The following is an 18,386-nucleotide window of genomic DNA, read 5'->3' as shown; positions in this document are numbered from 1 at the left end:
AGGATCTATCTGCTGAGCAGAAGGAGGACGCCAAGATATCTCAGTTTATACTTGCCTTAAATCGGTAAGAGGATGTGAAAGGACAATGTAAGGTAGTGAATACAAGAAAAACTTTGATCCGTTTGGAAAGAGATGGCTACCAGTGATTCCTAAACACATGCGCTTAGATTTTGTACAGAAACTCCATGACACACCTGAGGCTGGACATTTAGGATTTATTAATCCGCAAGAGATTTTTCTGGTCAGGTTTATTTAGGAGTGTCCGTCACTATGTGTTGCGCTGCCCAGAGTGCCAGAGGAGAAACCACCTGGCTGTATCATAGCAATTCCACCAGCCGAAACGCCTTTCCAGCGTGTTGGGATTGACCTCCTCGGACGATTTCCGACGTCCGCTAGTGGCAATAGATGGATTATATTTTGCACTGATTATCGGACACGCTATACCATTACAAATGCAGTAAAACAGCCAAAGCATTCGAGATGCCCAAATTCATCGTAGAAGACATTGTATTAAAACACGGCGCCCCAAGGTCGTTAATTACGGATCGAGGGAAAGTTTTCCAATCCAATCTTGTGACAGAGGTAAACCGTCGGTGCAACATGACGACTGCCTACCATCCGCAAGCTAACGGGCTTACGTAACGCCTTAATAAGATCTCGGCCGACATACTATCACTGTTCGTCAGTGTTGAGGAGAACAACTGGGATGAGGTTCTACCTTTCGTGACGTTTGCGTACAACACCGCCAAACAAGCCACCACAGGATTTACGCCATTTTTCCTGGTGCATGGGTGTCAGCCGACTACGACGATGGACCCATCCTGATGACGTGGACGACGATGACATGGGCCAGGTGTTAACCAGAGCTGACGAAGCTCCACAGTTAGTTCGACTCTCCACGCTGCAAGCTCAGGAAAATGATGGCCGAAGGTATGACGCGAGCTCTGTCGTCTGCCAGCCAGCTGACATCTGGATCATCACTCCTATTCGGAGAGCTGGTCTTTCTGAGAAACTCCTCAGGAGGTACTTTGGACCTTATAAGGTGGTAAAACAGTTGCCTGACGTTACTTATGAAGTTGAAGATTTCGACCCCGATACAAGAGGATACAAGAGATCAGAGATACGGTCCACGTCCTTCAACTGAAGCCCTACAAGGATCCTGCAACCCAGGGTAAATTCGAAGCTTCAGCAACAGGCAAGAAGCGCAAAGCTGCCGATAAACGTAGCGGCAAGGGAAGTTCTAAGTAGATCACCGCCAGGGCGAACATCAGTCATTTGGAGTCGGAGTATGGAGGACCGATGACTCGTCCCCGAACTAGGACGCTGTTCTCTTAAAGAGGGAACAATGTCGCACAGGAAACCAAGTAGCACAGTCGCCGTAGTGTTGTGGTTATGATACTAGATTATTGCTTGAAGGGTCGTGAGTTCAAAACTCACCTGAAATGAAACATTATAATTTCTATATTCGGTTTGAGTACATTCTAGAAGTATTCACAAGTAGTAAGAATCATTGTACTGGAATGTTCTGTAGCTGTATACATACCGCATGTTTTCTGGCTGCAGGCAGCTCGCTCAGCGCTCTTGTATGTGCAAGTGCTGAATAAACCTTTGATAAGTGCATTTAGTGTTCATCGTTCATCTGCTTACACCTTCCTCTACGTGACAATATTCTTTCTTCCGCAGTGTTATTTACATTAAGGACCTTCCAAATCGTAAAGTTGTTTCCTTGAATAAGTGAAACATGCCACAAATACGCCCTGTAGCAGTGACTTTAAACATTACTAGATAAATTCGACAGTTTGCGCTAAAGTAACATAATTTTTAATGCCGGGAAAGAGTACTTACTTAGCTTGAAGTGCCTCTCGCAAATGGTGGGTCCAAACATCAACCAAATGCCGGTACTCCACTATCGTGCATCCCTGTCCATCAGCCGCCTGCGTTCACTTCAAACAACGTTCAATACTTATTGGTATTGTTTACTGTAACATATTGTGCCTCTGTCGAGAACAGAGCCACTAATCATCCAACAAAATCATAAAATACTGTCCCACACAGACTGCTCTAATTCAACCGTCCCCCCTCTACAAGTCTCTCTGATTTCGGAATGATACGTTGTCATTACGTATTATCAAGCTCTAGCATGAGAATATGTTTCTGCTGGTGGATAATAATTTTGATTTTTAATGTATTTTCACTCGTTGTCATCACTAACAATATCTGGCGTTTTTGACTCCCCGTGAGACATAGAACTATTTGCGAGATCACTGTAAGTTCAAGGATGTTATTACGAGCTGCTGATGGAGAAAAATTCGGCGACTGACGTCTCTTTGTGTGTAGTCAACAACGATATGTTGTGGGATTCGATTCCCAGTCAGCATTTAACTTTTCGTCGTATTATTTCTAGTTTAAATTTGCTCACATGTCACTGCTGGTGTAACAAACCCGTATGTAACGTTCGTTTTCTTTATATATAACAGCGATAGGTGCCGGGTCGGAGTCCTGGAAAGGAAAAAATTAATACTTCATCTCGTCATTTCAGTTAAAACATCAAGCTACTGACGAGAAAATCCGATATGTCAATTGATTGTGCTTCGATAACAATCCGATTAGGTTCTGGGTTCGAATCCCTGTCCAACAGAAAGCCTTACTTCACGGCATATCAAGTATGTTACTTGTGAAGAAGTAATATTTAACATCTCTCGTAGTTTGTTAACAGGGACAATAGATGCTGGGTAGGAATTCGCGTCCATTAAAAACGTTTACGTTACGAGATTTAAAGTTTATATTTGCTACCTGATACTGTCTAAAATCGAGGTATGTCACTCCCTGTATGCCTAGTCAGGAATGACTATTTCCGCCAGACACGAAATCTTTGCTTAGTCAGCATGACCTGGGTTTGAATCCATATGCACAAAGAGGCGGTTGGTCGTGTCATTTGAAGTTCATACATATTCTCAACTAGCTGGTCGTGAATAACTTCAATTTTTAACGTGATTTTCCGTTAAATAATAAGAACGATATGTTACATTGAAGACTACGACGACCGTACTACGTGCATTACCTATCAGATGTTATAATGAAAGTGGTAACTATTCAGGTATGTCATTTATTGTAATAAATGTGAGCATATGAGCCTTAAGGACAGTCTTATCTGTGGTAAGGTGTTCCCTGGTATATTTAGTATCGTGGTATTTCCTTACAGCTTTAGTTATTGCGACACAGAGCTGTGTTTTCTAGAGGTGACTTGTTGGAACCATTTTCAATAGTCAAACGACTGTACTGACGACCGATTAAAGCACCTGCTATACAGCTGCATTATGCGGATAGCTTGAGAATCAGGCGAAATGCAATTCCCGTCGTTCGGACACTTTTGCGAACGACTGTAGAAGCTAAATGGCCATAGATTTCGGGTGCATTGACTTAGAAGCGTATATTTATTGTACCACCAAGTGCCAATAGACCTTAGTATGTAACATTAATGTCCACTCCATAAGTCTACCCGTCCCTAAGGTAAAGGGGTCTTATCAGATACAGAGAAAATGAATGCATGGAAAACACTGACAAGGAGAAGGGACAGGTTGATAGGACATTTTATCAAGGGTGACTTCCATGGTACTAGAGGGAGCTGTAGCGGGCAAAAACTGTAGGGGAAGACAGAATTGGCAAACATCCAGCAAATAATTGAAAACGTAGGTTACAAGTGCTACTCTGAGATGAAGAGGTTGACACGGTTGAGGAATTCGTAGCGGGCCACATCAGACCAGTGAGAAGACTGATCCTCGAAAATACGACAATATTTTGCGTGCACTACAATTACAACCTCACAATTTCCAGATTGTTGTCCTTTGGTTGTACTGTGAAATCTTTCTTCTTAGCAAATTTCATGGTTCTAGGCCAACGAGAAGTATCCTATACGTTTTAATGAATGAGTTTGCGCTTGTCAAAATATGTGACATTTGTTTTGACTTCACTGATTTAGAAACTTCAATGTTTTACAGCACCAAGGGATCATCGACATTAGTATATAACGTAACTTTCAACTTGATACACTTACTCATTCCTGAGAAACAGGATTTGTGACAGACAGGCAGATGGACTGGACGGACAAAAAAGCAATCCTATAAAGTTTCTTTTCTATTGATTTAGGCATGGAACCCTAAAAAGAGTTAAATTTTCCATCTACTCTTATCACTTTATAAATTTCTCCTGTGTGTTATCCTCATAATTTCTCTTTGAGCATTGTAATTGAGTCATTTTTATTATTTTGTAATGTTATTCTCATAATTTCTCTCTGAGCATTGTAATTGAGTCATTTTTAATTTTTTGGAATACAATAATTCTCTTCTTTGATGTGTACGGAACTAGTCAAAAAATTTTATTGCGTAATATGCATTCGACAAGACCCTGGTATGTGTTTAGAGGTGTGTGATATAGGCAGTTACCTTCATGGAAGGTACTGTGGCTGTCGGGGAAAGCAAATAGGGTGAAGGGATGCAGATTGTCCGCAGTAATATTCACGTAGTCCATGTCGGTAATGATTTATTCAGTTATCACCGCAGATCCCCTGGAGGCATAGGGAAATGTCCCCCATAGCATAATATTGCAGCTACCGGCCTGCATCCTTGGCTCAGTACATGCTTCGAGCAGCCTGGATGGTACCCTATACGGACAAGGTAATCGACCTGGTGTTACACGAAATGTGATTCATCAGACACAGACACAAGTTTCCGGTCATCCGTAGTCATATACCAATGATACTACGCCAGCTGCAGTCTACGATGTCGTTGAATCAACATGGGAACAAGATGGAGGCGTCTCACACAGAGTCGACGCTCTACAATGTGTCCCTGATGGTGAGCTCCGAAACACTTGTACGACTGACCGTCGCCTGTCCCGCTAAACGGAGCGATAAAGCCCAGAACGTGCACCCTCTGTGACGGCGCCTGGACGTCCTACATCTTGTCGATCATTCGTGATTTCACTGTAATTCAAACACTTGCGTAGATGCCAACAGCAATAGCATGTAAACTGCCAACGTGTTTCACCGTTTCTGAGAAGTTCCTCTCTACGGATGAGTTTAAAACAATTTTTCCCGCTGCCACACACGCCTTTGTCAATGTGTTCCCCAATGGCGTCTGGTATCGTTGATAAAATGATTGCCTATTCGTTTGTGCTCCGCTTACACACTGAGATGACCAAAGTCATGGGACACCTCTCAGTGTTGTGTCGGACGTCCTTCTTCCCGGCCCAGTGCAGTATCTCGACGTGGCACGTACTCATCGAGTAGTTGGAAGTCCCCTGCAAAAATACTGAGTCTGTTGCTGGTGTTGGAGTATTTGCCCTGTACGTGTCGGATGCCTCCTATCTGCATCTTTATCCGTGGATGACACGGCGGTCAGATGGTCCCAATGAGCCATTTGTGGCCGGAAGACGGAGTGCATGTATCTGATGGGTGGCCAAATAATTCGCTCGAATTGTCCAAAATATTCTTCAAACCAGTCGCGATCAGTTGTGGCCTGGTGACATGTCGCATTGTCATCCATTAAAATTCCATCAGTCTTTGGGGACATGAAGTCAATGATTAGCTAAAAATGCTTTCCCAGTAGAAGAACATAGTCAATTCCAGTCAACGATCCGTTCACATGGACCAGACAACCCAATCCTTTCCATGTAAACACAGCCCACACCGTTAGTGAGCCACTACCGGTTTACAGAGCGCCTTGTTGACAAATTGGGTCCGTGGCTCCGTGGAGTCTGCACCACAGTCCAGTCCTACCATGAGTTCCTATCCACTGAACGCCGGACTCATCTGAACAGGCCGCGATTTTCTAGTTGTCTAGGGTACAACCGATACGGTCGCAAGCCCACGAGAGGTGAGGCAGATGATGTGCTGTTTAGAGAGGTACCCTGTCGGTCATCTGCTGCCATAGCCCTTTGACTCCAAATTTCCAAATTTCATCGCACTGTCGTAACTGATACATTCCTCTTATGTCCCAGATTGATTTCTGTACCAATTTCATGCGGTATTGCTTGTCTGTTAGCACTAACCCTACGCCAACGCCGCTACTCCGTGGCGAGAGGTAATACCTAAAATTGTGTTTTAGGGGCACACTCTTGGCAATGTGGATCTCGCAATATTGCATTCCCTAACGATTTCCGAAATGGAAAGCCCCTTGCATGTTATTATTATTAGGATTCCGCATTCAAAGTTTCTTAGTTCTCGTCGTGCGACCATAAGAACGTCGTACAAAATTTTCAAATGAATTATCTGAGTACAAATGGCAGCTCCGTCATAGCGTTGCCCTTTCATATCCTGTGTACACGACACTGCCTCCACCAGTAAGTGGTCATGTCGCTATACGATGACTTCCGTCACATCAGTGTTCAGGGTGTTTGTTGTAACTTGAGACAACTGAGTATCTCGAGAACGGCTCATTCTACGAAAAAAAAAGTCATAGGTGAAAAGTTAGTATTAATAACGCGGGGGGTTGGTCGGTCTGTGTTACCACTGACGACACCCTAACCACCCCTAAGCACTCCTCCTTCGCTGACGGGATCAACTTACTTCGTAGTTTGAAATGGGAACCACCAGTTTTCATTGCATATACAGATTGTAAGCCAAAAAATATGTGAGTTTTTTTTCCATTCGTCACAGGTGGAGCTGTAATCGACAAAACCGATCGAGGTTGCGCAGTGGTTAGCATACTGCACTCTCATTCTGGAGGACGACGGCTGAAATCCGTCTGCAGCCATTCCGATTTAGGTTTCCGTGATTTCCCTACATCGCTTAAGGCAAATTCCGGGAGGGTTACTTTGAAAGGGAACCGCCGATTTCCTTCCACATCCTTTCCTAATCCAATGGGACCGATGACACCTCTCTATGTTCCTCTCCCCCCCCCCCCCCCCCCCCCCAAATCAACCAACCAATAGACAAGCAAGAAGTGTGTTTTTGCAAATAAGAACCGACGCATTTGCTTCTATATTTCATTAACGGTTTAAATGTAAACCTTTGAGTTCTAAAGCATGATGCTACGGCTCAGACGATACTTGAGTGTTGAAGTAGAAATAACATGAGTTGACACTGATATTTATGGCAATTAACCTACTTTTATGGTAAGGCGGTTTACTGTTCCCTACAGGGCTAATTGTGGTGGATACCCAAACCATAGGAATGCTTTATTTCCGTAGCCGCACTAGAACGCCGCCATCAGGTGACCGATTTCTGTGTGTGTTTCCTTACAACTGCCCCGCTGCGCAGCTACTGGTGGAATACAAATCGTGAATATAGAATTGCATAGTTTTCGTGAATACTCACCGAAATCAAGCAATGGTGAGAGGCCAGGGAAGTCACCTAGAGGAAGCACCCCAATGGAGGGAAAGGGACTCACCGAAATGAAGCATCCCGATAGGAACAGAAAACTGTTTCATCCACTCGTTGTTCCTGAATCACTCTAAAAGCCGTTTGTAATCATACATAGAAAGGCTTAACCGTATTGTATTGTAAAGTGAAATTTGCCACACTAATGTAAATCGTGTGAAACCCAGCTCGCGCTATGCGTCCACGAGATTCAGAGGGCCATAGACACGGGTTCCCAGGTAGATGCTGTGTCTCTTGACTTCCGCAAAGCGTTTAATACAGCTCCCCTCAGTCGTTTAATGAACAAAGTGAGAGCATATGGACTATCAGACTGATTTTGCGATTGGATGGAGGAGTTCCTACATAACAGAGCACAACATGTCATTCTCAATGGAGAGAAGTCTTCCGAAGTAAGAGTGATTTTAGGAGTGCCGATGGGGAGTGTTGTAGGACCGTTGCTAATCACAATATATATATAAACGACCTTGTGGATAACATCGGAAGTTCACTGCGGCTTTTTCCGGATGATGCTGTAGTATATTGAGAAGTTGTAACAATGGAAAATTGCACTGAAATGCAGGAGGATCTGAAACGAATGGACGCATGATGCAGGGAATGGCAACTGAATATCAATAGAGACAAGTGTAATGTGCTGCGAATACATAGAAAGAAAGATCCTTTATCATTTAGCTACAATATAGCAAGTCGGCAACTGGAAGTAGTTAATTCGATTAATTATCTGGGAGTAGGCATTAGAAGTGATTTAAAATGGAGGGACCATATAAAATTAGTCGTCGGTAAAGCAGATGCCAGACTGGTGGTTCAAATGGCTGTGAGCACTATGGGACTTAACATCTGAGGTCATCTGTCCCCTAGAACTTAGAACAACTTAAACCTAACTAACCTAAGGACATCACACACATCCATGCCCGAGGCAGGATTCAAACCTGCGACCGTAGCGGTCGCGCGGTTCCAGACTGTAGCGCCTAGAACCGCTCGGCCACACCGGCTGGCGTACCAGACTGAGATTCATTGGACGAATCGTAAGGAAATGCAGTCGGAAAACAAAGGAAGTAGGTTATATTACACTTGTTCGCCCACTGCTTTAATACTGCTCACCTTTGTGGGATCCGTACCAGATAGGGTTGATAGAAGAGATAGAGAAGATCCAACGGAGATCAGCGCGCTTTGTTATAGGATCATTTATTAATCGTGAAAGCGGCACAGAGATGACAGATAAAATCCAGTGGAAGACTCTGCAAGAGAGATGCTCAGTAGCTCGGTAGGGCTTCTGTTGAAGTTTCGAGAACATAACTCCACCGAGCAGTCAAGCAGTATACTGCTCCCTCTTATGTATATCTCGCGAAGAGACCACGAGGCTAAAATGAGAGAGATCAGAGCCCACACAGAGGCATACCGACAATCTTTCTTTCCATGAACAATACGGGACTGTAACAGAAGAGCCGGCCGCGGTGGTCTCGCGGTTCTAGGCGCGCAGTCCGGAACCGTGCGACTGCTACGGTCGCAGGTTCGAATCCTGACTCGGGCGTGGATGTGTGTGATGTTCTTAGGTTAGTTAGGTTTAAGTAGTTCTAAGTTCTAGGGGACTGATGACCACAGCAGTTGAGTCCCATAGTGCTCAGAGCCATTTGAACCATTTGTAACAGAAGAGAGAACCGACAGAAGTACTCAAGGTACACACCGTCTGCTGTTTTGCGGAGTATGGATGCAGATGTATATATCAACCTTTACAACAGACAGGTTTAAATTTACGTCGTAAATTAATTTCAGAATTAAATGTGTCGGTTCTTAAATGCAAAAAGAGACGCTCTTGACTTTTGTCGATTACAGCGCCATCTACCACAACTAGTAAACAGTGCTTTGGTAAAACGTAAATACTCTTTGGCTGGAATCTGAATGTGCTATGAAATGTAGGGTTCTCACTTGAAAATTCAACGTTGACGCCATCCACGAAGGAGGGATGTTTGGATGGTGACCAGTTGCAGTACAGGCAGATGTCTCTTTCACTTACACAAGGCTATTCAAAAAGAAATAACAATTTCCAAACATTTATTGCTTCCGAACTACAAAATATAAAAACACAATTTCAATGTTCCTATAAAGAGAAAAGTTCAAATTTCTATGCATTCAGTGTGAGCACCACCTGCCACACGACAAATATCATTATCGGTGGCCCATTTCGTGCCACATACGAAATTCCTGCACCATGGAACACGAATGAAATATTCCAGAATTTGAAACAAGAACAGCTGCTAGAATGCGTTTCTTAGAATTAGATACCTTAGGGGATGCAAATCAACTCAAATCGCTTGATACGGGCAAGTCTTCAGGTCCAGATTGTATACCGATTAGGTTCCTGTCAGATTACGCTGATACGATAGCTCCCAACGTAGCAATCAGATACAACCTCTCACTCACCGATAGATCTGTACCTACAGATTGGAAAATTGCGCAGATCGCACCAGTGTTTAAGAAGGGTAGTAGCAGTACTCCATCGAACTACAGACCTATTTCATTGACGTCGGTTTGCAGTTGGATTTTGGAGCATATACTGTATTCAAACATTATGAATCACCTCGAAGGGAACGATCTATTGATACGTAATCAGTTTGGTTTCAGAAAACATCGTTCTTGTGCAACGCAGCTAGCTCTTTATTCGCACGATATAATGGCCGCTATCGACAGGGGATCTCAAGTTGATTCCTTATTTCTAGATTTCCGGAAAGCTTTTGACACCGTTCCTCACAAGCGACTTCTAATCAAGCTGCGGGCCTATGGGGTATCGTCTCAGTTGTGCGACTGGATTCGTGATTTCCTGTCAGGAAGGTCGCAGTTCGTAGTAATACATGGCAAATCATCGAATAAAACTGAAGTGATATCAGGTGTTCGCCAGAGAAGCGTCCTGGGACCTGTGCTGTTCCTGATCTATATAAATGACCTGGGTGACAATCTGAACAGTTCTCTTAGGTTGTTAGCAGATGATGCTGTAATTTACTGTCTGGTAAGGTCATCCGAAGACCAGTATCAGTTGCAAAGCGATTTTTAAAAGTTTGCTGACGCTAAATAACGAAAAGTGTGAGGTGATTCGCATGAGTTCCAAATGAAATCCGTTGGAATTCGATTACTCGATAAATAGTACAATTCTCAAGGCTGTCAACTTCATTTGGAAAGACCACATAGATAATATTTTGGGGAAGGCGAGCCAAAGGTTGCGTTTCATTGGCAGGACACTTAGAAGATGCAACGAGTCCACTAAAGAGACTACACTACACTTGTTCGTCCTCTGTAGGAGTATTGCTGCGCGGTGTGGGATCTTTACCAGGTGGGATTGACCGAGGACATCGAAAGGGTGCAACAAATGGCAGCTCGTTTTGTGTTATCACGTAATAGGGGAGAGAGTGTGGCAGATATGATACGCGAGTTGGGATGGAAGTCATTAAAGCAAAGACGTTTTTCGTCGCGGCGAGATCTATTTACGAAATTTCAGTCAAGAACTTTCTCTTCCGAAAATATTTTGTTGAGCCCACCCTAGATTGGTAGGGATGATCATCAAAATAAAATAAGGGAAATCAGAGCTCGAACACAAAGGTTTCGGTGTTCGTTTTTCCCGCGCGCGTTTCGGGAGTGGAATGGTAGAGAGATAGTGTGATTGTGGTTCGATGAACCCTCTGCCAAGCACTTAAATGTGAATTGCAGAGTAATCATGTAGATGTAGATGTAGATTCATAAGAAATTGAGCCATTCTCTTCCTCTTGCCAGGAACGGTGGAATTGTGTTTCCATATTTCACAGTTTGAAATCAAAGTATTTGAAATCTGACCTTTCTTTTTGAATAGAGTTGTATTAGATTTCAGCTAGAAAAAAAACTACGGCAAGTACCCTGTATAATTCCTTCACCGTGTTACGCGCACTCATGCACACTGTCACGCGGTGGATTGGGATCATTATCTCTTAACTCATCAGTGTAGTTACATCTCGTATGCTCAAAAATGGCTACTCTAAATGACATTATTTTCGTAACGATAAAAATGCCACGAATTCATCGATGTTGGGCCTCACATGAATGGACGAGCAGCACTTGTCTGTCTTTACCTCTGCATTAGAAAAACCAAATTGCAGGTATCTTCTAATAAAACAGAGGTAACGCACCTGACTAGGCAGAGACAAAGACACACTGCAACTACCGGGCATTTTTCCTGGATACTCACCACTGGCATCTTTTTCTTTTTCAGAGTGACGGAATAGTGTTGATCCTCAGCGGCTGCCCATCAGCATCCATTCCACAGTGGACTTCACTGCTTTCACTTGACAGACGCCTGCAGTATGAAGACATCGTTGGCAGTCGCGTTGCTCGTGGCTAGCTTCGCAGCCACGTCCGTCACTCACCACACTTCCTGTAGGTCTCCGCACATAATTTTCATCATTGTCGACGACATGGTAAGTTACGTACATAAGCGCTTTATTCCATTAGTACCAGCTCTATAATAGTTAATTTTCGTCAGGTCACTGGCGTTTTTCAACTATTTATTTCTTTTAACATACGCTGAAGCGCCAAAGGAGCTAGTATACGCATGCCTATTCAAATACAGAGATATATCAACAGGCAGAATACGGCCGTGCAGTCAGCAACACTTACATAAAACAACAAGTGTCTGGCGCAGTTGTTAGATCGGTTGCTGCTGCTGCAGTGCCAGGTTATCAAGATTTAAGTGGGTTTGAACGATGGCACACGCAGCATCTGCGAGGTAGCGATGAAGTGGGGATTTTCCCGTACAACCACTTCACGAGTGTACCGTGAATATCAGGAATCAGGTGAAACATAAAATGTCCGACATCTCTGCGGCCGGAAAAAGATCCTGCAAGATCGTTCCCAATGACGACTGAAGAGAATCGTTCACTGTGACAGAAGTGCAATCCTTCCGCAAATTGCTGCAAATTTTTATGCTCAGCCATCAACAAGTGTCAGAGTGCGAACCATTAACGAAATATCACCGATATGGGCTCTCGGAGCCGAAGGCAGACTCGTTGACCCTTCATGATTGCACGAAACATGGACTTACGCCTCCCCTTGATCCATGAATACTGACATTAGACTGCTGATGACAGGAAACATGCTACCTGGTCGGACGAGTCTCATTTAAAACTGTGTGATCAGGCGGACATGTGTAGGTATGGAGACAACCTCATGAATCCATGGACCCTGCATGTCAGGAAGGGACTGTTCCAGTTGGTGGAGGCTCTGTAATGATGTGGGGCTTATGTATTCGGAGTGGTATGGGAACCCTGATACGCCTAGATAATACTCTCACAGGTGAAACGTATGTAGGCATCCTGTCTGATCACCCGCTTCCGTTCATGACCATTGTGCATTCCGGCGGACTTTGGCAATTCCAACAGGATAATCCGACACCCTACACGCCCAGAATTCCTACAGAGTGGCTCCAGGAAAACTCTTTTGAGTGTAAACACTTTCGCTGTCCCCCAGACTCCCCAATGACAAATATTATTGAGCCTACCTGCGAACCTCGCAACGTGCTATTCAGAAGTGATCTCCACCCTTTTTTGATGCATCTAGTGCATCTTCACATTGCCATTCTTCAAAAACAGTTGCTGAAAATGATGAACAAAAATCTAAATGACAAGATTGGTCCTTGCGGTGGGCCTCCGTGTGAGGGGAAATGCTGACTTAATCTGGGCTCGGCGCTACCAATAGAAACAGCAACGTTTTGCTTCACCACATAATTTTGACACTACAACTCCTAGGTTGGTGGAGTTGGCAGAAATAAAAAAGCAGGGAAATCGACATGAAGTGTTCCAGATAAATGCAATATGTGACGAAACCGAACGACGGACCCAACAGACACTTTTATTGTGCCTTTTACAATCAGTTACAGTTGTTAGCAAAATAGTTATCGCCAAGCGTGAACATATATCGTTTGCTTTGCTGTTCTTGCACTAAGGGGGATAGGCCGGTTGTTAGCTTGCTGGTGAACAGAATATATTTTATAATAATAAATCAATAATTAAGCATACAGCTCTAAAACGGTCAGTATATTTAGAATGTGTAGTCGATATTTTTAGTAGTCAGTGATGTCGAAGTCCTACCGTCGATATACGGACATATCGATGCTTGTTGTCGATATAAGGAGAGCCAACAATTAAATTCTTTCATATCGATATAGAGGTTTCCAGATATTTTTTAAAGTATCAAAAGGCCTCGAGTACTTGGAAGAGAGCAAGTAAGTGTCCTAGCAGAGAAAGCATCTGTACATGGCGATGTTAGCTGTGATAAATTCATTGTCACTGATATAATACAAGTACTCAAAAAACGCTTGATGTCGGACTGGCAAGCAGAATGGTCGAGAACATCAAAAATTGAATGCAGTCACGAAGCACTAGTCCATTGCACGATTCCTAGACTACCATAGCATAATAATAAGAAAACAACGAGGATGTTCCCTACACTTACGGTAAGACAGCAGCTTCGTCACTGTAAATTAAGGAAAATACCTCTGTTGGCTCGATGCAACTGCCACGTCTCTGTGCGTACGCAGAGAGGAAGAAATTCGAGCCATATATCCCCACAATGCACGGATCACGTAAACGTACTTAATAGCAGTCTTGGCGATTTTGGTAACTAGTTCCTAAGCAGCTTCCAAGCCATGTTAGCATCCAAAGATATAATATCGTATAAAATACTGCACGAGGTTGTTAAAAGTGCTGACGACAAGGTACAGCTCCCACTGCTGCCCAATCTGTTCCTCTTGCTGTTTAGAATGCCAGGGGAATACCAAACGCCAGATTAACTGACCCTCTCCCCAGGTGCTACACAGTATCACATCGAACCACCTATATGTTGCTGTTGTGGTCTTTAGTCCAGAGACTGGTTTGATGCAGCTCGCCATGCTACTCTGTCCTGTGCAAGCTTCTTCATCTCACAGTACCTATTGCAACTTACATTCTTCTGAATCTGTTTAATGTATTCATCTCTTGGTCTCCCTCTACGATTTTTACTCTCCGTGCTGCCCTCCAATACTGAATTGATGATCCCTTGATGTCTCTGAATATGTCCTACCAACCGATCCCTTCTTCTAGTCAAGTTGTGCCACAGATTCTTTTTCTTCACAGTTCTATTTATTACCTCCTCATTAGTTTTGTGATCTACCCATCTAATCTTCAGCATTCTTCTGCAGCCACACATTTCAAAAGCTCCTATTCTCTTCCTATCTGAACTATTTATCGTCCACGTTTCACACACATACTTGGCTACACTCCATGCAAATACTTTCAGAAACGCCTCGCTGACACTTAAATCTATGCTCGATGTTAACAAATTACTCTTCTTCAGAAACGCTTTCCTTGCCATTGCCAGTCTACATTTTATATCCTCTCTACTTCGACCATCATCAGTTATTTTGGTCCCAAAGTAGCAAAACCCATTTACCACTTTAAGCGTCTCATTTCCTAATCTAATACCCTCAGCATCACCTGATTTCATTCGATTACATTCCATTATCCTCGTTTTACTTTTGTTGATGTTCGTCTTATGTCCTTCTTTCAAGACATTGTCCATTCCGTGCAACTGGTCTTCCAGGTCCTTTGCTGTCTCTGATAGAATTACAATGACATCGGCGAGCCTCCATGTTTTTATTTCTTCTCCATCGATTTTAATTCCTAGTCCGAATTTTTGTTTTGTTTCCTTTACTGCTTGCTCAATATACAGATTGAATAACATGGGGGATAGGCTACAACCATGTCTCAGTCCCTTCCCAAACACTGGTTTCCTTTTATGCCCCCCGACTCTCATAACTGCCAAGTGATTTCTGTACAAATTGCCTTTCGCTCCCTGCACTGTAACGCTGCCACCATCAGAATTTGAAAGAGAGTATTCCAGTCAACATTGTCAAAAGCTTTCTCTAAGTGTACAAATGTTAGAAACGTAGGTTTGTCTTTCCTTAATATATTTTCTAAGATAAGTTGTAGGGTCAGTTTTGCCTCATGTGTTCCAACATTTCTACGGAATCCAAACTGATCTTCCCCGAGGTCGGCCTCTACTTGTTTTTCCATTCGTCTGTAAAGTATTCGTGTTAGTATTTTGTAGCCGTGGCTTATTAAACTGATAGTTCTGTAATTTTCACATCTGTCAACACTTGCTTTCTTTGGGATTGGGATTATTATATTCTTCTTGAAGTCTGAGGGAATTTCGCCTGTCTCATACATCTTTATCACCAGATGGTAGAGATTTGTCAGGGCTGGCTCTACCGAGGCTATCATTAGTTCTAATGGAATGTTGTCTACTCCCGGGGTCTTGTTTCGTCTTAGGTCATTAGTCTGAATACTAGTTTTTCTGTGTATTTCACTGTAATACCCAAATCTGATTGTTTTACGAGGGCTAATCACGTTAATGTGATAATCGCCTATCACCGACGTTAACGTATGGTAACCACTCATAGACGGCACGTGACAGCAGCAGCAATATATGGTATATAAAACGCGTCTGGAGGACGCGAAAAATAATGGAGTCACTGCCGAAATGCGGAAATGGAGAGACTTATCTGACGTCACAGAGAATGTAATCATTGGCTTTCAGGCCGATGGTGGAAGCATTTCTGAAACGTCGAAGCCTGTAAGCCGTTCGTATGCCGCGTTAGTAGAAGTATATGGTGCTTATCAAAATGGTGCTATGAAAACCCTGCTGCGAGCCAGCTGTGGTGCATCACGGTCAACAAGGGGTGAACGACAGATGCAGAGATAAGTGCGCGCGAATAGACGTGCAGGTGTTGAGCAACTGACCACCCAGACCACCCAAGCGTCTCCTCAACGACCGTTCAGCAAACGTTGCTTCGTATGGGGCTCCGCAGCTTGCGCCTAATCTATGCATCCGTTTTCACTGCTCTCCACTGGTGTCGAAGGCTAGAATTCACACGTCAATACCGCAAATGGACGTCCAGTGAATGGTGACAGGTAGCCGTTTAACGCAAATAAAGTTTTATGTACCATCGACGTGAAAACGTGTAAAAGCGAACACTCTGCAACGAGCATCGGAAGGGTCGATGACGGATGAGGGAGCTTTATGTTTTGGAGAATGTTTTCGTGACATTCCATGGGTGATCTCGACCCTCTGTAAGTCACAGTGGATCACCACATATATGCATCTATCCTTCGGGACAATGTCCACCCCAATATGCCGTTCGTTGTTGCTTGGCAGGATGGCATCTACTAGCAGGCCAATACAATATGTCACACAGCCCGTAGTGTATGTCCGTGGTTCGAGCACCAGGATGAATTTACTGTACGCCCCAGGCCACCAGACCAGTTGGATTTAAACCGAATCAAATATGTGTGGGATCTCTTCGATCGGCCTGTTCTACCTATGGGTCCTCAACCGAGAATCAGTGCAGCTGGTCACGGCATAAGAGTGAGCCTGGCACTACATTCCTGTCAATACCTTCCACACCTCATCGACTCTCTTTCTGCATGTCTCGCAGCGGTACGCAGGGGTGAGTGTAAGATCACCACATATAACAATGCATCCTCTACAAACGGGCTCTCATGCTGGGCAGAAAGCTGGTAATGAGTTCTTGTGGTGGGGCGGTTCTATTCCTCCACCGGCGTGGTTCACAACTGCTGTGTGGCCGTTGTTGCTTTTTGGTAGAGCTGCGATACGTCTTCACAACTTTTCTATCATATGCTGGATGGCATTTAAGTTGGGCGAATGGGCAGGCCACTCCATTCACCGAATATTTTCTCAGCCGAAGAGCTGCCCCACCTGTGCTCTTTGATGGTTCATGTACTGTGTAAGGTGGCAGAATAAATGGTCCGCTCCGCACCTTACATTAGACCTTTATACATCACAACGAGAAGGTGAAGATACATCACGAATTTTGGCAGTTATGAGAACGTTTACCTATCAGTATGGAATGCAAAGAGATGACAGCCAATAAACGTTAATTGTTCCTCTAGAATGCATGTCTTTGAGCAGAAGGTGGACAGGCAACGTTAGTCGCTTTTAGTTTTGAAACTCCAGCCTTACAATGGCATAGCGAAGGCGCGCGACGAGGGATATGGCAGAAACTACTGGAAGGGGTGGCAGGAGGAGAGTCAGCGACCCTGGGCCAGGTGAACTGGGCTGGAGGACCGCGTGTAGCGGCACATCTGCACAAGGGACAGAGGAAAAGCTGTAGAAAGCTGCGTTTCGGAATTCCAAAAGGATGCAAACAAGAGCCAGTGACGCATTTCATCTAGCGAGTACAACATACGGAAAGGTGAATGTACTTTAGGCGTCTAGAACGGTACGAAACGTCCAATTGGCGAAAATGCACTAGGAAGCAGAAAAATACTGAAGTTTCGATGCACGCTGATAGAAGGGAAATTCCGATTGGAAGAGAGATTTCTACAAAATAAGAAGAACGCACTTGCTGGTCGAAAAGGGCCGTAATGTGAGAAACGAATGAACCCAAGTGGGGGGAGGTAGTTCTGCCATGAGTAGGACAAGAGAGAAATTTTCGGAGTCTCTTCTCTAAACTAACATCAAGTACAGAATGGTTCAGTAAACACTCTGTACGACACAGAGTAGAAATTTGTGTGTGCACTGCGCACATAGTGGCTGCACTTAAGCTAGAAATTAGCTGAGGCAACGTTTAGCAACGAACCAGCCAAATTAGTTAATTGTTCTTGTGAGAACTGAGAGGGCACTATAATATGCATACTGCTCCAACCATGCATTTGTACACTCCTGGAAATTGAAATACGAACACTGTGAATTCATTGTCCCAGGAAGGGGAAACTTTATTGACACATTCCTGGGGTCAGATACATCACATTATCACACTGACACAACCACAGGCACATAGACACAGGCAACAGAGCATGCACAATGTCGGCACTAGTACAGTGTATATCCACCTTTCGCAGCAATGCAGGCTGCTATTCTCCCATGGAGACGATCGTAGAGATGCTGGATGTAGTCCTGTGGAACGGCTTGCCATGCCATTTCCACCTGGCTCCTC

The 18,386-nt window shown here is 44.0% G+C and overlaps 1 protein-coding gene across 1 annotated transcript in view; it reads left to right on the top strand.

Moving 5' to 3' along the window:
- The window catches only part of LOC126355953 (arylsulfatase B-like), a 186,765-nt gene that overhangs the window by 73,978 nt on the left and 94,401 nt on the right, over window positions 1-18,386 (top strand). The window contains exon 2 of the mRNA XM_050006542.1: window positions 11,610-11,814. Coding sequence (XP_049862499.1) covers window positions 11,701-11,814 — 114 coding nt within the window. The 5' untranslated portion in view covers window positions 11,610-11,700. The remainder of the gene's footprint in view (window positions 1-11,609; window positions 11,815-18,386) is intronic.

Source organism: Schistocerca gregaria, chromosome 3 (assembly GCF_023897955.1).
Source record: "Schistocerca gregaria isolate iqSchGreg1 chromosome 3, iqSchGreg1.2, whole genome shotgun sequence".
In the NCBI taxonomy this organism is placed as follows: domain Eukaryota; kingdom Metazoa; phylum Arthropoda; class Insecta; order Orthoptera; family Acrididae; genus Schistocerca; species Schistocerca gregaria.
The sequence above is the reverse complement of the archived record's forward strand: the minus strand, read 5'-3'. Positions and strand labels throughout refer to the sequence as shown.